The 24,491-nt window shown below is 41.1% G+C and overlaps 2 protein-coding genes across 7 annotated transcripts; both read right to left on the minus strand.

Moving 5' to 3' along the window:
* Positions 1 to 1,696: 1,696 nt before the first annotated feature.
* LOC143342868 (casein kinase I) lies at positions 1,697 to 24,046 on the minus strand. 6 transcript variants are annotated; one of them, XR_013079869.1, is made up of 10 exons: positions 23,410 to 24,046; positions 23,046 to 23,156; positions 22,175 to 22,323; positions 21,233 to 21,429; positions 20,945 to 21,147; positions 20,596 to 20,857; positions 19,894 to 20,015; positions 14,154 to 14,247; positions 10,398 to 11,052; positions 1,697 to 7,504 (listed from the first exon to the last, which is right to left on the minus strand). XR_013079869.1 is itself a non-coding variant. In XM_076767155.1 (9 exons), exons 1-9 carry the CDS (start codon positions 23,483 to 23,485, stop codon positions 2,526 to 2,528), a joined length of 1,239 nt encoding a protein of 412 aa, XP_076623270.1. In that variant the 5' UTR covers positions 23,486 to 24,046; the 3' UTR covers positions 1,697 to 2,525. The 6 variants fall into 6 exon arrangements, 4 of the variants coding, with proteins under 4 accessions (XP_076623270.1, XP_076623269.1, XP_076623271.1 ...); XR_013079868.1 differs by having other exon boundaries at positions 1,697 to 7,150; positions 7,238 to 11,052; XM_076767155.1 differs by lacking the exon at positions 10,398 to 11,052 and having other exon boundaries at positions 1,697 to 2,550.
* LOC143342782 (uncharacterized) lies at positions 16,026 to 19,888 on the minus strand (the record flags this gene model as incomplete). The annotated part of the gene is made up of 1 exon (XM_076767003.1): positions 16,026 to 19,888. A coding segment is annotated over one exon (1,257 nt), but the record flags the coding sequence as incomplete, so codon positions are not given.
* Positions 24,047 to 24,491: the final 445 nt, after the last annotated feature.

The following is a 24,491-nucleotide window of genomic DNA, read 5'->3' on the forward strand; positions in this document are numbered from 1 at the left end:
CATCGAATACTTCAGTTTGTGCATCGTTCGATGCCGTTTAATTTTGCCTTATGACATTCTTTCGTACCTCTAACCGTTTTAGAGATACAGCTTCTCCCAGTTGCATTGGACATCCTGTGTAAAATGAAACGAAACGGAGAATCGATATTGGGGATAAAGTCAGAGAACAATTGAAACATAGTTGTTCGTTTATCTCATTTAAGTTAAAAAATGCTTCGTTTCTTCTTTTTTATTATTGAACTAGAATTCGGCGAGCCAACGGCAGGACAGACCACGAAACGGTCACACGCTCGTCGCAGAAGAAACTCGTATCATCGAAAATATTTGAGGAGACTGTTGCAAGGAGGAATGACCCCTCGCTTGAAACCAACGCTCAATTTATTAACAATAACAACGTATCGATAACAATAACGGGTTAATTTAATCTCGCGCACGTTACAATAATGTGCTGGTCGGTGGTCCAGGCAAGGCTGTTCGTGGTTAAAGTTTCGAATCCATTTAATGGCGGAAAAGGTGAAAAGGAGGGAAAAAGAGATAGAGAAACAGGAAGAAAGCGGAAGGTCATGCGAACCTGGTCGCCAAATGTATCGAAAAACTGACCAGGCTCGATCGAACCCTTGAGACACGGAAAGAATAGGGTCTGCAAATCATAAATAGAAAGTTGGAGAAACTGATGTACGACGAAAAGCTAACGGACTGAATTCCGCGGCTGTCCTGTCGCCGTCGTTCCTGATCTAAAAACAAACGTTCGTTTCCGGCTCCTAATCGGTATTATTTACTCCTACGGTGAACATAAAGAATGGCGGAGAAAAACGCGAAATCAGATTCTGCCTGCACGAAGGAAAATTTCATGAATCGATCAAATCGTCGGATGTCGCGTTTTGCTCGATTTGAGAAATTAACCCTTTATGTCATCGATTCGAACGAGAAAAGTATGGACGATCTTCCCGAAGAATGATTCTTCGCTCGTAAAAAATAGTTACGTCCAATTGTAGTCGTTACACGTACTGAACAAATTCATAGTAATGCATAGAAACAATGCTCGATGCACCGTCATTGCACAACGTTGCGACGCACGACATAGCTGCCTGTTTTGATTTCGTTCGTCCCGAGAGTCGCGTCCCTGTCGTCGCTCACGCTTCCAATCGCATAAAGGATTAACTTGGTCGATTAAAAGATGCGAACAAAAAGATTTGGTATTCGCGTGCACGGTTTTACGGCCGCGCACCCGATACTTGGACAACGAAGAAGCGAACGGACAACGATGGTCGTAATCTTACAATTGCACTTCAGTTAGGAGTTTAATGAACTCACATCAAGAATGTCAAAGACAATGCAAGCTTAATTTTATCTCGATTGGTCGACCCACTGGGAACGTGGGTCATCGCCCTTCGATAGAGCGAGACGAAAAAATCGAACGTGACTCGTTAAATAACAACGGAACCAGCATCTTTCGTCGACGATCTCGGGAAACGAGAAGTCGCGCCAGTGGGTCGACGTTCGGATGGCGAACGACGAATTTATACATTTCTTTTCCCATCGTCGCCGTTAACATCGCGCCATCTCGATTAATAGTCACAGATCGATCAGCGGTGGCTGTGCTTCTTGTCGATCTGTACACTCTTGCCATCCTCGGACATCTTAAACAATAAGAAAAGTGAACAAGACCGTAAAGAAGTCTCTGACTCGATTGGAAAGTTACCGGGTATTCCTAAAATACGGAAACGATAAGGAAAACCTGACGATTAACATTAGTGACAGGAAACCGACATGTTTGTGCGGTTTCGGTATTATACCGATGTTCGTTTTGATATTGTAACGTAACCACTACTTGGTTAATCAATTTTAAAACCGACATGAGACGGTACATACCGATATACAGGGTGTTCGGCCACCCCTGGGAAAAATTTTAATGGGGGATTCTAGAGGCCAAAATAAGACGAAAATCAAGAATACCAATTTGTCGATGAAGGCTTTGTTAAACAGTTATTAACGTTTAAAGTTCCGACCGTACTGAATTTTTTTCTCGAAAATGCGCAAGATTTCGGGGGTATGTCTATTCACCAAAAATGATTGTAATTAACCCCCGCAATCGAAAATAATTTTTCCAGAACGATTTGAAATTTTTTAATTTAATTGTTAATAACTTTTTAACGAAGCCTCTATCAAGAAATTGGTATTCTTGATTTTCGTCTTATTTTGGCCTCTAGAACCCTCTATTAAAATTTTTCCCAAGGGTAGCCGATCACTCTGTATATACATATATGTATACTGATATTGCTGAGAATATACTTTGTCAATATGTATTGTACTATAATCGGATACTGTAATCGTTTCGATCGGTTCGATGTTCCACCGGCGAACTTGAAATTTCGAATGGCGTCGAACGTGTTAAAATAAAATGGAAGTCCCCGGGAACAAGACGGTCTGGCTCGTCTAGCGCTCGTCCTCCTTAATCCCAGACTCTTCTCAAAAACCTCTAACGGATCGACTCGATTAAGAGGACGCCGATCGAGTCGATCGATTTAGCCGCTCGTGCTTTTCATCAACCTACAAAGAAAGAAAACGTGAATGCAAGGAGTAAGATCGAATCGCGAAGATGGCAAGAGGTGGTTGTGCGATGATAAAACGAGAGAAACGAAAATTCGTACTAGAGTACAAACGAAAATCACGAGTATCGTATTTTCCTCGCCCATTCGCACGTATTCTCGTCTGTTTTCCCAAGAAGCGAGAGACCACGATATATATGTATAATGTAAAAAAAAAAAGAACGAAACGGAAAGGCAAGCCCGCAGAATCTCGCTTCGCAACGATTAAAAACACTCCTCTTCGCCTCGCGCGTATAGTACACAAAGCCAGTTAAGAGTACACTCTTTGTCGGTCTCTCGGTTTTGTTTATTTTCTCGGATATTTCGTTTACCTAATTGTCTCTCGTTCTTTCTCACACTCGCTCGCGTACACATACACGCACACGCACACGCAGACGCACACGCGAAGAGAACACGCTCTTCTTCCATACCACGCTTTCGCATCATTTATAGTTATAGTAATCTTTTTTTCTCCATTAGTGGATCATAGTAATTGTATGTGTGTGTATATGTATATATATGTATATATATACGTACATATACAAACCGGTCGCTTCGAGACAATTTTTATCGATTAATATACTTAAAATACAATTAATCGCGAATCAATTATGTACCTCGATGCCGGAACCGTCGTCAAAGGTCTTCGCAGACGATTCACTTCGCTATTCGGGGCCGGAGAACGTTTTACGCGTTCTACGGCCCTTACTCTCTAAATTCACTTTTTCTCGCGGTTCTATTCCGTGAAAGAAGTCTCGTGTTTCGATAAGTTCCCGTAGTCTTAAGGAAAAGAAGAAGCTCCTTTAGGCCGAGCAATTCAAGCATGCACGACCGCATTTCTTGTTTAAAATTTTTATCACTTCGATCCGGGGGATCGATTCCTCGCGATCGCAGCTTTCGCTTTGTTTGGTTCAGTTTGCGCCAACGAGCTCGCTAGCAGCGCATTACAATCGCTTGGCTGTTAGTTTTACGCTGAACAGAGCGGACATCTTGGAATTTGTCAACATCGGGATAGTAGTTCCGTACGATCGAGCAATGATACCGATTAGAAAAGTTCGGTGTATTGAAATAAAAAGCAATTTTTCACAAAACAGATTACTATATTACAATATTTTCAAATCTACCAATTTCTTGATACACTGAAAATATAAATTTGGAAAATTTGAAGTGTCCGAAGAAGAATGATCTAACGTAATACACGGATTAGGAAATATCTGCTCAAAATCGCGGAGCAGCTATCCTCACCATACACCGTGCAGGACCTCCCACTGCTCCACCACCCGCCTCTATGCTCCGCCTACTATTATTTTTACAAACGACACATTGACTGCCACGTCATCGTTCGTTCTGCGAATGACATTTAAATTTCAATTTACACAGGGATCCGCGTGTAGCGCGTACGCGGTCAATGTTTAAATTTGTATCATTCGGAATCCTAAATATCAAGGTACAAAATACAGGGAAATTTCAATAAAATCGCCTTGGCAGTCGATGCGTAATAAAAGCAAGCGCGAAGCTGGGATTCGCAATGGGAAACGTGATACAAAATAAAGATATCCGGTTTCAGTTACAAAGATAGATCGAAAGATAGTTGGTTCGACGCATTTCGAATGGCGCAAACTGTGCACCGTTAAAAAAGAAACAAAACGGAGGTTTGGTTGCTCCTCGATTTGCGCTGGCGTCGATCGCCACGAGAATGATTTCGTTCTTTCGCGAGAACCTCGGCAAATATCGCGACGATCTACGAGAAGGAAGCGGCAGATCGGATCGAGAACGGTTTCCGTGTATTTATCAGTCGTGACAGGCAGTGTTTGTTTCTTCCAAATGAACGACTCAAGGAACCTCCTCGATTCGATGGTCCGAATAATTAATTACACTAAACGTCTAAATTATCGTTAAAATTTCTTCGCCTAATAAAACATTTCAGAAATGATCGCTTACAATAAAATTATGGTATCACGCGTCCTTCCAAATTTGAGGTAGTTCGACGAAGCATCGATCAAATCTAACTTTTAACTAATCTTGCTCGTATGTCGTTTTTTACATTAATAACAAAAATCTGAACGGTAATCATCTGTGATCCAAGTTTTTGCCACTTTCGAGCGGCTAGAATGAAAAATATCGGTGAAACTGTTCGAAAGTGAACAAGGACTGGATATGACATCCCTCAGTTTTTCTTCTTAATACGTTCACTATATCCAGGGTAGCCCTTGCTGTACCGTCGTTGACTATAATCAAGTATCCCTATAACGATAAAGCACACGTGTACGGGATGAAACTAGACATTTTTGTCATAAATGAAAACAAATCCAAACACGATTTTACTCGGACTATTATCCATCTTACAAAATTAAAATAATTTCTGAATTCTGTTGATCGAGACGCGATACGTATCGTTGCAATATCGTGTTTGGTGTCATTTCCACGAAGTTATCGTCAAAACGTAAAAAATGTTTTCATAAGGACAGAACAAAAAACATAACAATTTTATATTTTATTAGTGGACGCAAACGGTAGGTATAAAAGCGAAAGCGTGCTTTATCGCTTTCTGCCTCAGAATTGGAGGAGGGAATAACGACGTACAAGATTCAAGTGTTTGCAGACGAACATCTTCAACCCTAGAGTACAACACTTTGCTCGAAACATTATGCAATACAATCTGTTACTTTGAATTGAAATTTCCGTGTTCGAGTACATAACTTATTTTCAAAAAAAAAAATAAGAATAATTACAAATAACAATGAGATTCGCTGGACTCCAGACTGGTATTAACAAGGACAAGAAAATTAATGTGGTACTTTAGGGTTGAAGGCATTCCTTCGAGGCCCGAACAGTGAACGTGTTAATAATTCTATCCGGATCTATAGATTTAAATTTCATCTGGGGTTCGAGTGCAGAGAATGGAAAACGAAATGGAAGCAAGAACAGAATACGCTAAGATCGTGATACACAAGGAAAACCGGATCGTGGATCTGTCGCTTCCGGTTTCTTCACCGAGTAGATCGTCGCGATTGATTCGTGTTCTCTGTACAAGTTACAACATAGTGAATAGTGTAATTAGCGGTAGAAGCAGCGGTAGTAATGGTAGTAGTAATAGTTGGTAGTAGTGAATAGTTAATAGTTAATGGTAAATAGTAATAATAGTAGCGGTAGTAGTACCCTATGAAAAAAATACATAGAAAAACATGTGTCGGTATAATATATATTTATATATAACCAGTTTCTTATCACGTTTTTTGTTTTCTCGCTTCATTTTTTGTTTTTTTTTTTGTTTTGTACGCAACGCGTCGTCGATATTTATACAAGACGTTGATTCGGGGATAAGGAGGAGGAAAAGGCGGAGGATACAAAGATGAACAGGGGAGGGGGCGAAAGAGAAAACGACGAATGTGGAAAATTTGTCCGCGAAGAGTGACAATGGAAGTCGATGCGCAGGGACGAAGGTAGATAACGTTGATTTTTACTCCGACAACGCTTCATCGACGAGTCGGCTAGATCGAAAATCGTTCAGATGCACGGAAATCCTGCCTTTCTACGTTTCTCTCTCGGACTCTCGGTCCCTCGTTCTTTACGTTATTCCTTCTTTCTGCAACTTTGCTACGCGTTCGAGGAAACGAATTGAGGCGATCGTTACGCAGAAGAAAAACTTTATTTCCGTCGAGTTCGTTCAGACGGACATTGTACATAATGTGATCGGTGGTATGGCCGAAGAAGCGAGCAGAAAGTGGAGGATAAAACGTTTTTCTATTTTCGTCGAAATAAATTCCGAAGACTCGTCACTTGGAAGTGCACTTACTTCATTTTTAATTTACTAGTCGCGTTACGCTCGGCAAACCCTTGAAACCATCTCCTTTAAAAAGAAAGTATATAAATGAAAAACCGTGTTCCAGGTTCCATTCTGGAGAAGGGATCGCGTCCTTTTCGGCGGTACCACGAATTACAGAATAATTAGTGTGCATCTTTCGTTTCTCCGTACGGAAAGTCCGAGAGTAATCCTGTACCCTCTCTTCCACCTTGTTCTCCCTAGTCCGGGAACACGTGCTCGACGCGTGTGAACGAAACACAAGCACACGGGACAAAAATAGGGACACGCATATAGGACACACGGCAAGTACAGTGCGCTAGAAAAGTCCCTCGGCAGTACGATTATTCGCAAACAAATCATCGATACACGATCTCGGCCAGTCACAAGTGTCTACGCACGCCCATCTAACACGATACGTAAAACCAGATAAACCAGGAACGATCGTTTTCGTTAACATTACCAAAAATACTCCCAATTTTAACCGACAAATAATTGGATTCTTAGAATGTATATAAAAAATATTTTACTAAATATTATTAGTAAAATATTATTATTAATATCATATTTTCTATGATACTACCAACTTCTAAGAGAGTACGTAAACTTCCGTGACTAGCCGTTGAAAGAGAATTCAATTCTGGCACGTGCAGCATACTTAATCTTTCCATCAACGCGCGAACATTGGAACAAAAGAATTTTCCAACGCCTTCAACTTGGTTTGCTCTGGCGACCAGTTAAATTCCATGTTCGAACAAGTCTGAAACAATAAAAGGCTTGAAGGATCACAGTATTTTGATCGAATCGGTTCGATTCCGCAATAAACATTAATAAGTTTAAACGTTACCTTTCGAGGCATCGTGCAACAATTCTATTTAAATTAACTGGTACACGCGTTTTCAAACGAAACGAACGGAATCAGACTGAATCTCTTTCGTTTCGTTCGTCACCTGAATCGCAGACCCGAACTTCGTACTCTTCCAAACGATCGCTCGTTGCCAGACAACCACGCTGCTAGAGACTTTTCTAATGCACCGGAGAAGACAGAGTTTGGTGCTGTTCACTGACAATCTTCTTGTCCAATTCTTCCTTCCCCTTAACTTTGTATCGCGTTCTACAATAAACAGAGCCAAACCCACGCGTTAAACAGAAGGCCGGTGCTTGGTGCTGTTCATCGATAATTCTCTTTCTCGTGGCCGCCATTCGCGATTAATTAATTCTTAATCGCGTTCTACGATCTAACTTTCTTTCGTTTCTCCAGGAAATAATTCCGACTGGCGTGTAAAACGATAAAATCGCGCGGCTTTCTCCTTTCGTTTTCGAAAAACAAAATCGTGAACAGGTCCAGGCCCGCGCGTTGTATCCGAGTCACTCGCGCCGTTCCACCCCGAAAATTGGTTTAATTGTAAAAAAAAAAAAAAGGTGGCAAGCGGCAGGTCGAGGAGAGGCGTGTGTCGGCCAACGAGAAACCGCGAATCGGTCACGAAACGAACGAATCGATCGACGATCGGATTTATGCGCGGACGCGAACTGTACAGTACGCTCGGATCGATGTTGGCGCGTTTCGCCGCGACGCTCGACGTCTGGCAAAACCGAAAGGGACGTCTACCTTGCTAATTACGCTTTTTCAGTCGTTTCACTCGCTTTCCGCGGGGCCATTGCACTGCATCCTGCACGATCGTACAACAGGAATGCACAGACAACCGTGAAATAATTTCTTTCCCGACGGATAAAATAATACTTATGCAGTAGAGGATTAAGTAATTTCTTCGAACAGATTTCGTTCGAAACATCGAATACAAACTGTTGTAGACAGAAAGAATAATACGCGATAGCGTTCATAATTGTTCGATGGCATGCTTGAACCTCGCGTCAGCCATAAGTATTGATTACGTTAATAAATTTATTAATGAAATATGCTCCATGTTTCAAAAATATAAACTAAGGCAACATCTACTCTAAGTTTATCCGAAGATGGTTAACATGCTGACGGCCATGATGGTTACTGGGTGACCGGAAGCTTCTAACTTTCGTATCTTTAAAACGCTTACGACGAGTCTTAATATTTGTAAATTTTAGGATAATGTTACTGCCATTAGGAATACTACAAAATAATGAGTATAACCATTGAATTATTGAATATTATTATATCACACACAGTAATTTGAACATATGACGAAGACCTCCCCAAACATGGACAGACCTGGACAAATTTTATTTAAAATAAAAATAAAAAAATAACGTGTCTATCGGTTAGCGATAAGTATTTCAAATAATAAAATTATCTCGTTAACGATACGAAGATTTGTAATACTATTTATTACAAAGTTTTAAGGCATTTTATTTTTTGAGCACGTTAATTATTTCGTCATTTATGAAATACAAAAACGCAATTGTATTATATTTATTCCAGGTCTGAACATGGGAAATTGACGCGATAGTTAATTCGTTAACTAGGGCACGTTCCTTGATTACTATTACTATAGACTTCGAAAACGTGTCTATGATTAGTAGAAATGGACAAAAATACATAAAAAAATACGTCATAATGACTGAAATGGTTGGTGTAGACATTAAAAGCAGGCTCTTTTAAGGTCGTGCAATGTTGGTGTTTCTTGATCACAGAATTAGTAGAATCTTGTTTTTCGTGTATTTTTTTTTAAGCAAGTTATATCAATATTATACTTTATATTACATATTGTATATACTACGGCTCGCCGAATTTCAAAGCGACGTTGCAGGCGTATCGATGCGGCAGCCATTCGTGCAAATTCTCATTGGATCCTTGCAAGAATACTATCGATGCATCAGCGAAGGTTTTCCCATTAAAATGAGGCCAAATACAGCCGTAATCGAACAACTTTCAATTACACGCTGTTCGAATGGCTAAGAAAACTTTCAACTATAGCGGTGTCCGAATATATGAGCGATCGAGACTGGTCATATATCGAATGACAGCAAACATCCGTGATGCAACGGCAAAAGTAATTGAATACAGTCGTTAAAACAAGACCAAAACGACATAATTTGGATTATAGTTACATACTTATTTAATAAGTACATGGTTACGTCTGATCTTTTACTTACTAAATAAGTAAATATGTTCCAAACCACGTCGTGTCTGGTTTGATTTTAGTCGAAAAACCCTCGACAGTCCATCGATAATACTTCCATAAAAATACAATGATATAAAATTCTTTCGTTTACGTTAGCGATTGCCAGACCGACACGCAACCAACGTCGCTTTCAAGTTCGCCCACCGAGTACATCTTGCGCTCACTCTTGGCATATTTCAATCACTTACCACGAAAAATTCTTAGAACGAAAACGCGAATAACATCGATTACCTCGAATACTATAGTTCCGATTTAGTTTCAGTTACGCGGGGTAATAGAGTACACGCAAAACGTAAAGTCCTATACTCGTTGGAACAAACACAGTGACTCTAGCGAACGGAACGAGCAGCTAAAACACAATTTATAAATCGCGTCGCAAGGAAGTCCTACGTTAAAAAGACAAAAAATATCCTATAATAAATCTTCTTCGCTACTTTTCACACTTGTGAATATAACAAAAGTGTCTCGCTTAAAAATACAGAGACGCCCTACAGTAACTCTTAAAACACTAAATAATTCTTCAGAGAAAAACGTTTCTTCGCGAACATAAAAGTTCTGTAACAGAAAGATAAAAAAAACCTAATTCGTATCCACTAAATACAGCCCTGATGTGCAACGGACAACTCGGTAGGTACAAATACAAGTCATTATGTTTGTTCCACGTACTATAAACGTCCTGATCTCGAATACGCGGAACGTTCGACGCTCGTTATGCTATACATATTTATACGAAACCTGAGGCATTCGAATCTTCACGAATCCTCAAACGTCGAAAATGAAAAATAGACTGAAGGGACGCGGAAAGATTCGCGTTCAATCGTGGCTACTGCAATTGCCATCATCGAAGATTGCGTACTGTACACTCGCGATTACACCCTAGGTACCACGGACCTCTGCGGACCGTCCTTCGTCGAAACACCATGGACTCTGTGTGTATGTGTGTGTGTGTTTGTTGTCGTTCTCTAATAATCGAACCGATCGCCAGGATGATGATAAGTTTCGAGTTCGTTAGCGAGAGCACTTTGTCTCCGGGCGATCGTGGTTCACGCTGACATTGGTACAATCACTCGTGTCTGGCTGGTTACGATCGTTTATTAAAATCAATCGCGATCTGGGCGCCTAGATCGTCCCACTGTTGCGATCGCGAGTTGTCTTGATCTCCTTCGTTGCTCCGGATGGATCCTCGAGGGCTCGCGCGCGACGTATCGTCGTTCGAGGCTCGCGGATCCCGTCGTGGAGCGTTCCGGTGGGCCGTGGAGAGAGGCGCGTACAGTCGTGGGAGTCGTTGACGAGGATTCCGTGGATCGAGAACCGCGCGATCGTAAACGATCGTCGACCGGCACCTCGGGAACGGCTAGCCTCTTGCGATATCGCTCGCAAGCTCGTCGCCGATACACGGTCACGACTCGACGACACCGACGACGCACCGTCGACGCTGCTGACGACGACGACGACGATTAGTCTGCTATTGCTGCTGCTGTTGATTCACTTCCGCTGAACGTCTGCCAGCCTGACCTAAGGCGGGGCCATTGCCGTCGCATTGGCGCTTCCAAAACAAAAGACACACAAAACAGCGACATTAGCGCACCACCGTTCTCACCGTTAAACGATTTCACCGAAACTATGCCCCTTTTTTTGTCACTCTTTGCGTGTTCCTTCTCTCTTCTCGGCTCCCGTGTCTCTCTGAGACTCTATTCCTCTCGCTTCGTCATCGCGACGGATCGTTTTATCGTCGCGATAGCGAGAGCGAGAGATCAAAGCTCCGACGAGGTCAGAGAGAGAAGGATCGCGAGGCGAACGTTTATCCACGATTTCAGTTTTTCGCCGGCGTCCGCTATCGTGGCACAGGAGATACTATCGCCCCTTCTTTGCCTACTTTCGTGATTTAGAATTAGTGTCTTAGCTTTCGGTTACCTGAAAAAAAAGTCAACGAAAGAACATAAAGCGGGATTCCGGTGAATTTCGACGCCAGATTTCGGTGTCTACGAGTTTTTTTTTTTTGTTTCTTTTTAAATAATATACGTGTAACTTTATCCGCTGTCGACAGTAACCCAGAGAATGAGAAGAAACAGAAACGTGCATACCGTCCATGCACAATCCACGAACGACCAACGTCGGGTCTGCCCATTGATACGAAAAATCCGGCCGACGTACTCGATTTTCTCCAATGCAGAAACGTTCTTGATTCAGCACCTTTGACACTTTTTAAATTATTACACGACAAACAAAAGTGTCCAATAGCTACAGAGATATTTATAATAATATTATTATAAAAGTAAAAGCAGAAATTGTTGCTCCGAATACCAAACAAATATAATTCATCTAAGAGGAGTAAGTGCTCTTACAAGAGCAACGCTATGTGTTACCTAATTATCTAACGAGAACCGGAAATTTTCTCCCTTATCGTTGTAACCCTTTCGACCAGTACAACCGTGTCTTTGACAGTATTATCATGTAATCCATAAAGAACAAAGCGTTTCGGATGTTATATACATGGTATAAATTCGAATAATGTATCTTTTACCCATGTTACTCGTGTACCCGGATAACTGTGCACTCGAGAAAACCGAGTACGTCTTGAGCTCCAGTTACGAGACTTTCGACAATAACGTCGAGTAACTAGTTCGTCGAGCAGAGTCTCGTAATTACCAACACGACAATCCGGCTTCCCTCTCATTTCGTTACGCTCCTATTCGTCGAAATGTAACAGCGAATACGTATCTTGAAACGCGAAACTGCTTTCGTAACCGACGTATCATAGTTCAGATTTTCTTCTCGATTAGTGTTTTGGGCATCCCGACGAACGCGAACGATTCAACGGCTCGACGATCGAGATCCTCTCCGTCGTGGACCCCTATCGAAGACAGGCAAAATTTTAATCAAACAATAGATAACAAATAGGACCAACGCACAGCAACTCTGCGACGTTTGCTCCAACTTTGATCCGTTCGTTACGAGATATTTCGTTATTACGTAACGAATGACGGATAAACGATTGAAAAAATCTTTACCCATCTCTGAGACCCTTGCTCCGTTCGCTTGGCACATTCGGAATTCACGTAACCAACGGTGGTAAGAAAGTGAAGACAAAGTTACGACAGAGTGCTCCGTCCGTCAGCGTAAAAGACAGAAGCTATTAATTCTCTGTTACGCTCGTCCCCTATTGGTTATGTAAAATATACAGATTGTTCAACGTGATTGTAAGAAAAGACCATCCCAAGTGCACCCGATAGCAGGCAAACAGACTTCAACGTCGCATTTGGAAAGAATTTTCTCCCTCGTCTTTCGTCAACTTGGATCGTGAAAATTGCAACGATTACGGAAGCAAAAACTAAGTCGTCTTCTAGTGCAAAATCTGTCCGCGCTCTGAAACAAATAGTTAACTGAGCAACAAAATAAATATAAATAATAAACGTAACTTTTGGGAGAAATTAGCGTAGAATTTACAGTAATCGGTAGAATTGAACAGCATCGACGTTCAATATTCTTTCCAAATGACAAAGTGCTCGTTCTTCTCCCCCTCTCAACTTCTCCCTGGATTTCTAACGATCGAGGGAGAACCATGCTACGGTATCAAGACACCAATCTACCAAAAAAGTGACCTGCCAAATTAGAACCGAATGCAACTAACACCGACATCCACATCGAGATCTAGTTCGCAAGCAAAAAGAATTTGTATAGTCGGCAAAGAAGAAATTATAGTTGATACGATCGTTAAAGTCATTCGACCGCGCAAATAAAGTACTTATACGTAATGACATCGTGACGGTCCAAGTTGGGCAAATTTTATTCGCTGATAACGAAATACAAAAATTTTTCGATTCTTCTGATTTACGAATAGAACAAATAGTATCGATTCGCGAATAAAATCGACCAACTTCGGTGACGGTGAACGTTCGAGGACGTAGATAGAAATTAAAAGAAACTATCAACGATCCGCAAGAATGAAAAATCGCGTTGCGATCGACTTTAGTTTACATCGATATACAGGGTGTCCGGTCACCTCTGGGAAAAATTTTAATGGGTGATTCTAGAGGCCAAAATAAGACGAAAATCAAGAATACCAATTTGTTGATGAAGGCTTCGTTAAACAGTTATTAACGTTTAAAATTCCGACCGTACTGAATTTTTTTCTCGAAAATACGCAAGATTTCGGGGGTATGTCTATTCACCAAAAATGATTGTAATTGACCCCCGCAACCGAAAATAATTTTTCCAAAACGATTTGAAATTTTTGAATTTAATTGTTAATAACTTTTTAACGAAGCCTCCATCAAGAAATTGGTATTCTTGATTTTCGTTTTATTTTGGCCTCTAGAATCCCCCATTAAAATTTTTCCCAGGGGTGGCCGAACACCCTGTATATTACGAATCGCGATGATCCAATGACCTTGTGTGCAATGTTCCATGCAAACCCCAATGATAGCACCAAGTGTAACGGGCTCGTACAAATTGTACAAACGTATTGTAATTATTATTAAGTCATTACAGTGTACGGATACATTAATTTACTCTTGGCAATTAACAATAGACGAATCTACGAATTAGAGACCCCGAATATGGATAGTGGAGACCATACCACACCCTAAATACTAGGCAGAGCGAGTTATACTTAGGTGCTTATTGCGGCGTGATATAGCAACTCACTTGGACTTGGGCTGCATTTCTCCCGCAGCAGCAGCTGCATCCTTACTTAGCAACCTCATACTGACCCTTCGCGGCTGGAAACCCGCGCCCGTCGCTGAAAAACACCAGCAAAAAACAATGCATACCGCAGAAAAAGAACCACTTACGCGATTAATGATTCGCTCTACCGACTGACAATTTCAGGGCCGACAAACTGCTCTCGATTCGATCGCGTAACGATCGTATCCTGAAATCCTATGCTCTCCGGGTCGTTTAAAAACCATTAACTCTACGATTAATTCGAGTTTGCCGATCTCTGAATATTGCACAGTAAGTAAACGCGAAATAAAGTAAAGACCAAGTAATTTGGCGCGTTCAAGGCCAATCGAGTCTACCTGCCTTCGCAGTTACACCTTCCCTTGTTGCTGTCTCCACAGCCAGCGGTTCTCAAATGTATAAAACACCAGATTTTTAGCTATTATTACAAACTTATTATGATCTATATAAAACTATTAAATTAAGTAACAATTTATGATAATTTCCATCTCGATATCGGTATACATTTTGTTCAGAAACCAAGCAGTTTCGGTTATAGAGCAACGCTAAACGCAGAGTGAGAAACGCTGTCGGTGGTAATAGAGAGTCAATCACGTACCGCAAATTGGCAGTAGGAAGAAGCGAAATATTGGCTTTGGAGGCGTTATTAAACTTGCTCTTCGCAATAGTTTCGTCGAGGGAACTCTACCGTTCCTTTGAAAGAACCCAGTAAAGGTCCAAAGTTTGCGCAATTGTAGGGAAATAGGAGGAAATCATGACGCTCTACTCCAACCCTTTAAATTCTACGTCGCGAGGATGCGTTTTATTATTATCAATCCCTCAGTTTCCTTCTATAGAAAATCAATAATAATAATAATAAAGGTGATGTTTGAATCTTGGTAGATTTTCTCATGAATTAAAACGTCTACGCGAACATTCACACAACTCTTCGTATTTCACGCATGGCCTACTTTATCCAAGTGCAATCGATTTTGCAATAATCTGCGATAAATGAACCAAGAGAAATCCTCTTATACAACAGAAGTGTAGCAATATTTTTCTGCAACTGGTTAGACTTACAGAACGTCTATACGCGATATAACAACTTGGTTGCTGAGGGATCGAAGATTAAAGAAATTTACCAAGTCATCGATTGCCTGCAACGACTAACATTTCTATGAAGAACTATTTCAGGATTTAAAGGGTCAGGCGCTACATGATCGTTCTCCCAGGAACAAGAGTTACAAAACGCATTCGCAGTCGTGCAGTAGCTCGAGTCGGAAGAATAAGAAACAAGAGAGCACAGTGACGAAGGTATAAGAAAACAGCACTCGCATTACAAAAGCACGCATCTTGAATAACCACAGTACGCGTGTTAGAAGTTACACCCATCATACGCAAGCCACGTTCACACTACTTTCCAGATGGTTTCACGTCGCTTGTCCGTCAGCCATGTCCAACCATCCGTGCTAATATCGTTGATATCGTGCATGAAATCGTTGCGATTTGATCCAATTATCGCGCTACTCCGTTCTACAGGGTGTCCAACGCGAAACAGACTACCTAATTATCACCATTAATCGTGGAAGATGCCTCTTTGTTACGCGTAAGTACATGTTTCTTTTTCTTGCATATCGTTCCTTGACATTACGTGATAGAACTGCAGAATTTCAAATGTAGGACACCCTGTACGTACCACGAAAAAATCTACGATAAAAGAAAAAATGACCATTATTGATTTGGTATTCGTTGATCGCATATACTACTTGAACAATAACCAAGTGTCCTTATTAATACATAATGCCTTTCAGCCGTATTCAGCTGTCCGTCGTACTCGAAAAATATTTAAATATGACGTGAAATCGACTAATGAGTTTTACAGGAATGATGGACGACCTTTCACGCTTGGCAAATGAAATGGAAAAAGTTCTCGACTTACGAAACAATGATTGGAAAACAGGGTGACAACGTACACAATTTTCACGGTACAACACAAAGATTGACAAAAAAAAAACAAAAATACAAAAGAAAGGAAAAGAGAAGAGAAAAAAAAATGATACGCTTTCGTGAAGACAGATGATGCGACATAGATTAAAAAAAAAAAAGAAGTATCGCGGTGATTTGTTCGGAATCGAGGGCGTTCCCTGTGCTGTACAATTTGGTTTTTCCATTCAAGCCAAGTGAGAAAAAATTTTGACAAGGATAATCGACAATGTCGCATGGTGAAATAAATAAAGAGACGAGTCCTTGAATGGAAAAACATTTATTTGCTACTTCATCCATCATCATCATCATCATCACCATCATCATCATCATCGCCATCATCATCATCATCATCATCACCATCATCATCATCATCATCATCACTATTAATAAAAAAAAAAAAGGATAATTACAAATAGATTCGCGATTGCGAAGACTCCCTGGATAAATGAAGAAAAAAAGAAGAAAAAAAAAACAAGGGAGGAAAAATGCGCGATAAGGAAATTAACGATGACGCTATCATAGGACCCAGCGTTAAGGAAGAAGTGAATAATGTCACAGCTTCCCCCGTAAATTGGGAAAATGAATTGAAAGAGAGTATTGTGTGTGTATGTGCGTGTGTGTGTGTTATTGTTGATGTTGTTACTGAACGAAAGAAGCTCTTGAGATTACAATTTGCGCGTAGAACAAGTAGAAAACTATGATTTATCGTTTCTATCTAAGCTTTGGTAACCTTTCTGGATCTCGAGGAGCTTCTTTTCGTTGGATCGAAATCGGTCATCGTGATCAGAGTGGCCACGATCGTCCGATCGTCGAGGAATGATTCACTGTCTGCGAACAAAGGGTGTATGAGAGGATTAAATGCAAAGATGAGCTATTACATTGAGAGGAAATCAACGCGAATTGATTGTGCGTCATACATGATGGAGGGATTATTGCAAAAACCAACAGACTAGCATTTTTATGTACCGATTAACAAATAACTGTATTTAAAATTTATATTTAGAAAATAAGAGACTATTATAAGTCTTTTAATGCTGCCAGCTTCGCTTCCACACCTCTCGGTGTATTATGTAATTTTCTATACTGTCAAGACCTTATTAAATTCAATGAAAATTGTGAACGACACGGTCATCGTAATTATTAAACACAATAGGTCCCATAACATTTTTCCCACTACTGCCAAAGTCATGAATATTACTCGTCCGAATTGCGATATTGATTCCAATTCAATTTAATTTTTGCAACAACCCCGTTAGTGAGGTTCGATTAGATGTTTGTCAGCGACGGGGATCTGAAAGATCTTTTTGTTACTTTGCGCCTGAATCCTCTCACGTAGTTCTTGCTTCTTCCATCGCGCTGGAATCCCAAAAAACGAACGCGATGACACGCTCGGCTAGCTCCTTGAGGATCGACGGATTCCAACCAGAAATATCGATTTGAATTCGATCTTTCGAATAGTGAAAAAAAACTACAATTCATCTGCGTTCTACCTCAAAAAGTTAACACGCTCGTTGCATGTAGAATTTGAATCAGTCTTAATATTTTACCGACACGTCCGCTGTCCTTTTACGAAAATGATCTATCCTCTTTGAACTTTAAAAGCGTCGAATTAGCAGCGAACGCATCGACAATAGTATAAAAAAGAAAAAAAAAGAAAAGAAAAGAAAAGAAAAGAAAAGAAAACACTAGGTATGATTACAATGAGACAATCGTGACTATCAACGATTAAATAAACGAACATAAAGACATTACCTGGTAAAGCTAATTAATTATAAAATGGGAATTCGGTGCGAGAAATATTCTGAACCTTGGGGTTCGCGCTCGAAATGTTTTGCATCGTCCACTATTTTTACTATATCAAGATCAACGATCCCAGACCACGTTCATCGAGTCCTCCTTTCTTTTCTGATCGCTAACTGATAAAATACAGTTCCAAGAGTTCGAGACAATGGCGATCAACACTTCCACGAAGCAACGACGCGAACCCCAAGGCTCCGATGACAGTCGATGATAGGTGAACGACTTCTGTGCGAGATTCGAACCTCTACGCGTTAATACGTTGAACGAGAGAAAAGCATCACCTTTGAAATTTAACTCTCGACAATTAATAATATAAAATATAAAATATAACCTTGTTCTTAGTTCCCATGCCTTCGAAGCATGTTGTTCCAAAGTCGAAATGCGCCTCAGAAAAAATATTAATTGCGATATTAGACTCAGCAACATTCATTCATCGTAATTCTCCATAAATGTCACCCCAATTTATGCACATCGGTCTCCGAAAAAATTAGAACGAAGCAGAATGTAAATCCACCTTGAGGATTATTCCGTCATGAATCCTGACCAAGCTAATTGGCGAAACAATAAACTTCCCAGGTATAGCAGCATACAAATAGAATCTCTACGATAAAGATCGCTCGGTGGTGTAAGAACGTTCACTATAAATACAAAACACGAGTCACGGTGTAAGTGTAAACTTAAATGCAGCAAACACACATGAACATGTCGAGAAGAATGCCCTTCAGAGTATCAAAATTCATGCAATCTCGAGTGTTGCTCAGCCCACTATTCGACATATCAGTCCTAATCGCTTTAACGTTATTATTACCATTAATTTCACGGTCCTTGAAATGATCGGAGGAGTCCTTCTTTTCGACGTTCGAAAAAGTCACTTCTGGTTTTTTCTCCAGCGCGTTATCGTTCGCGTTGAGCAAACTGTTCTCCTCGTTCTTCGCGCGAAACGTGCTGTTTTCCAATGGACCAGTGATCTGTGTTTGATCGGCGAAGATCAGATCGTCCTTGCTAGTGTCACGTTCCGAGACAAAAACGTGACTGGACTCGACGGATGCGCGCCTCACCGGCAGACTTGGAACCCGATCAAAAAAATCGTCCTTCTGGTATTTTTGTAAAAAATACTCGCACTTCTCCTGTGCGCTCTGCTCTCTCTCGTATTTATTCCGTCTCCTGATGAGGCGCTGCTTGACTAAAAAACGCCAGGTTCTACGTACGCGTTCAACAAAATTAGGCCGATGCACCGACTTATTGGCCGACGTGTCTAGAGATTTCTCCGTTTTCTGAGAGTAGTCCAGGCTTCTATGTTTATCGTGGCTAGCAGTTTTCTGCCATTCCTCCTCGGTGAGATCGAGACTCTGCGAACCCATCAGCGACAAATCAACGTTTCTCTTCAACATTCCCAGAAAGAAAGAGAAATTTTTGTTCTGCTTGGCGGGTCCTTGGAATATCTTCTTGCACAAGTCGGAATGGATAAAGGATTCCTTGTCGAGGTAATCCGCGTTTCCGGAATGACGACAAGCGTCACGTGTCGCGGTCAGGCGTCGACTGCCGTGCGTCGAGCCGTCTTTATTCTCCTGATCGCGACCTTTTTCTTCGTCCACGCTACCAAAGCAATTCGGCGAGCCGGCCGCCTTGGTAGCTGACGATGCGTAACCAGAGATGATATTTTTTAGCTCGAGCGTATCGCTATCATGCATCACCACCTCGCGATCTATATCTTTCTCGCGACATCCTACATTTAATTCCGTTATGTCAAAAGACGTCAAGTTTTGTGCTGCTCTACCCGGCGACGATTTAAACGTACTGAACTGACACGGATTCGAGCGTTCCTGCGCGATTTCGCTACCACCCGCTTGCGCGTGTCCGACTACGACCTGCGTTTTTCGCTCGCATATAGCCTGCTGCTGCTGGCTAAAACATAATTCTGGGTAGAACTTTATTTTACCTTGGAGATCACTCTTATCTTGATTGTCCTGATCGCAAAGTGCGTCTATCGCCTCGCGTTTATGCTGCAAACTTCTCAGATTGGGGGTCACGTTCGACAGATATTGCCGCCTGTAGGGTGGCCTGCAATGAAAAATACCAACATGATAAAAACTCAACATATATCTACTTCAAACTATTAAGACAGTGAAATTTTTAATATCTCGTTGCTCGTAAAAACTAACAAACAGTCTAAATATTAAAACATTGAGAAGAAAACATGCATTAAAGTGGCTATTTTAATTTTACATTTAATTAAAAGATTACTTCGTGTCACTGACTACCTGTCTCTCCGGTGTTCTTTCAACAGTGTTACCCCGTAACTACTTCAAACAATGTATCAAGTTTTACAACCCTCGTAAAATCTAACGTTTCATTCCCATATTACTAGGCGACCGTGGATTCGATAAAAAAAAAAGTTAGAAGGGAAGTTTCGAATAAAGGAATTGCATTTGATTATTCCTCTTGTTCATTGCGTATATTTCCCGATTCGTTGACCCAGCCGCTAAGAATAGAACGTACTGGGTAATGAAATGACCATGCTATTTATATACATGGAAGAACGACTTGGTGGAGACGCGATCGCAAACATTTTCATGTCCGATTTCGCGCACGTGGCATTTGCGCGAACGTTCTACTTAATTCTGTTTGCTTCAACACCAACCTTGATCGAGGTTCCTGGTCGTTATTGGTTCCGGAGGGCGGCGCCGCGTTCGTTTGTTGCGAGTTCATCGGTACCTGTTGCGCCGAAGACAACGTTGATTGCCTCTTGTTCCCGAACTTCAACATATTCCAATCGAAGACGTAGTCATAACTGAAGCCCTGTCTGTGGAACAGTGTCCGGAAGAGTTGTCGAAGATACGAGTAATCTGGCCTTTCCTCGAAACGTAATCCTCGACAATACTTTAGGTACGTCGCAAACTCTACTACAATAACAAGATACTTATTTGTATACGAAGTAATTGCGACTCGTCGATGTTTTCGAACAATGCAACGCGACGATGAATATTTACCGGGATAATCTTTGCACAATTCCTCGACGGGCGTGGACATTTTCTTTTCGGAAATACGTTCGTACTTTTGCCTTTTAGTCGCTGCTTTCAAGCCTTGCCAGGGCAAACTACCTCTGTTGAAGTACATAAGAACGTACCCTAAGGATTCAAGGTCGTCTCTCCGTGATTGCTCAATTCCCAAATGTGTATTAATGCTCGCGTATCTGTTTATATGGAAATAAATAGTTTTAAAAATACGTTGAAAAACAGACGTTGATGGAGAAAACAGTGGTATGTCGTTTAACAAACCTGGCTGTTCCCGTTAGATTCTTATTCTCTCGGTAAGGTATGTGTCTGTGATTACCATATTCGCGATATTTCTTAGCCAACCCGAAGTCTATAATGTACACAAGATTCCCCTTCCTTCCCAGTCCCATCAAAAAATTGTCTGGTTTGATATCTCGATGAATAAAGCTGCGACTATGAACATAATCCGTTCTATTCATCTATAGGGAAAGAATATAACAAATAATGTACCATTTTTCAAACAATCGTCGAGTTCTCATTATTCTAAACATAAACAGAAACAGAGAAAGGTTTTTGAGTCTGTCCTATGCTAATAACAACTAGAAATAGATATAATCGAAAAGAAGAGAACAAGTTACACTTCATTCAACATACGTTCTAAGGTCATTGCCTTTGATAACTATAGTTAAGGATCGGTAGAGTTTATCGAACCATGAAAATTTTTCACCAAAAATTCATAAGCGATAAAGAAAAAAATTTAGGGAACAAACACAGGAGAAAAAGAAAAACTTTGCACTTGTTTTTCTTCGAGTTTGTTCCACATTTAGAATAATACCAGAATATATAATTCTTTGCCAAATGCATTTTACTTACAACCAGGGCTTTGTACACTAGTTTTAAGTCCACTTAAAACACTTTTTGCTGAGATCACGAAGCCTTATTATCAGCTAACCGAGTCGTTAGCTGATAAGGCTGTTACTCATATTGTAATTTATTTCACCAATGGAAAACAGAATAACAAATACATGCACATAATCACAATGTGAACTTTGAACAGCACAATATATGCTTTGTACTTGCAACAATACTACAGAAACATTGACAGAATCAAAGATCTTAATTTCAGAACAGCAAGATGAAATTATATACATAATCTTGTATCTTTCGTCGGAGAACAAACTAATATAATTGTTTGAATAAATTCGAATAAAGATTAATATTTACCAACTGATCGGCGAGAAGCAAAACTGTCTTTAAAGAAAATCTTCTTGAACAGAAATTAAACAGATCTTCCAGCGATGGACCAAGTAGCTCCATCACCATTACATTGTAATCACCTTCCGAGCCACACCATTTTATAGTAGGTATACCAACTGAAACATTACAATAAAGTACTTTTTGATAATGTTATAGACCAAAATTTGTTTGTTAAGATGTACAAGAAGAATATTCAAGTCTAAAACTAAGCCACAGAAAACAAAATCACTGTTCTAACAGAAAATAGAATATTCATAGTCTAACAAATATTCTGTTGCTAATATTATATATAAATATTCTATTTAATATATGTATAGTTTTATATATTTTTTATTTAAAACATACAAAATATTGTAACATGTAAATTAAGGATAAAATACCAAGATATAAAAGAAAGACCAGAATATTATTGATTAATCAAAAGGATAAAATAAATTAATATAAACGTTTGATCGATACACAACACAACACATTTTATTTACGTTTTTAAATTAAAATCACCAACCATTCAAGTTTTTATAGATGTAACTAGCAAACGTTTAAATTATTCGACTAATAAAACTCGAGCATAAATATGTAACGATTAAAACGGTAAAGTCCGTATTATATTGTCACAAAGAACACAGGACGAGGGTGGGGAAAAAAGAGTAACATAGGAAATGGAGAGGGGAGAAGGGAGTGCGAGAGAGAAGGTTCAGTGGCCAGACCTCAACCAGCTGTCCAACAAACAAACACAAAATTCTGACGGTTCTCGACCGACAGCGAGATTCGAAATATTCGTAATACCGCGGACATCCGATGGTTCGCGGGAACGTCGTAAAAACGAAACTTTACTCACTAGCTCCTTGCATCATTCTGTAGAACTTTGTTTCTGCGCGTAACTGCGGATGCCGTGTTTTTACGCATTCTAGCTTGATGGCGACTTCCTCGCCGGTGGAGATGTTGGTACCTAAGAACGACAAAAAGGCCCGGTCACGCGGTCGCCAGACAAAACAAAATTTACAGGGGGAAAAAAGGTTAAAAAACATATACGTGTGCACGGGAGAGTTGGTGCGTTCATGCGTGTCGTAGGGCAACTACTGAGTAGGTGGGTGGTTAATGTGTATGTACGTCTGTGTATTTATGTGTGAGTGTGTATGTGTGCGAAGGGGAAGGCACAAGTATAACGTAAATGTCGAAAAGGAAACAGCCAAGAAAGTTACCTAGGTAAATGTCGCCGAAGGAGCCGCTCCCGATTTTCCGTCCGAGCCGGTACTTATTACCAACGCGTAGCTCCATCCTCCAAGTTCGCGGGTCTCGCAAAGAAAAGTAGCACGAAGCAAGAAAAGACGACTTTTAGGCAGCCGACTCGAGGAGCGCTCAAGAGGCTCCGTTGGTGGTGCGGTTTAAACGAGACCTGGCCGCCGTGTTACAAACTGGACGAGGCCTCCATCTTTGATCGCGTCGCCGTTCGCGGACCTACGGGCATTTCTTCTTCTTTCTCTCCTCGAAGTAATAGCTGCTGCTGCTGCTGCCTCTTCTTCTCGCTGCGATGGCGGCCGCGCTGCTGATGGCGCTGCTGTCGTAGTTGCTGTTGTTGTTGACGGCGCTGCTGCCGTTGCTGCCAGACAGAGTTCACCAAACAGAGACCACCGACGAGGAGACTGTCGTACCCGAAAGGCTTGTTGCCCCCCACGTGGGGCGGCTGATCGTTCGTCCCTGTAGTTCGCGAGTTTAGTAAGCCCGAGAACGCGTCGCGACCAACTACACCACTGGATCTTGCGAAGTACGTCGATCCGGACAGAGCAGCGCCAAGTACCCGCCAATGGGAGCTCGAACCGCGTAAGGGCATCTGCCCTTTCGCTACGTAGATCCGCGCCGGAGACCGAATGGCAGACAGACCAGTTATGGCCGTCCACGAACCACACTGATTCCAAGGTTCACACCCTCTTGCTTCCTTTTACGCGCGAACGTAACGCGTCTTTTTTTACCAATACTTGATCGAGGAAACAACAACCGACCGTTCGCGCGAATTTATCACGGCACTGTATCACTTTCGCTCACTTTCTACAACGCTGTTACTGGACAAGTTCTGTTTCCAGTGTCGCACGCTCACTTACTCCCGACCGCGACCACCGCGACGAAACACGACGAACGACGAAGACGTACGAACATGCACCGAGTACATTTCGACACGCCTGAAAAACTTACGCGTCATCTGGCGAACACTGGTTGAATAGTGCTCGATAGCAGACATGCTTTCCGTGGAACGTTGTTCGAAATATGCAATTGTTTCGGATAACGT

This window comes from Colletes latitarsis, chromosome 6 (genome assembly GCF_051014445.1).
Source record: "Colletes latitarsis isolate SP2378_abdomen chromosome 6, iyColLati1, whole genome shotgun sequence".
NCBI lineage: Eukaryota > Metazoa > Arthropoda > Insecta > Hymenoptera > Colletidae > Colletes > Colletes latitarsis.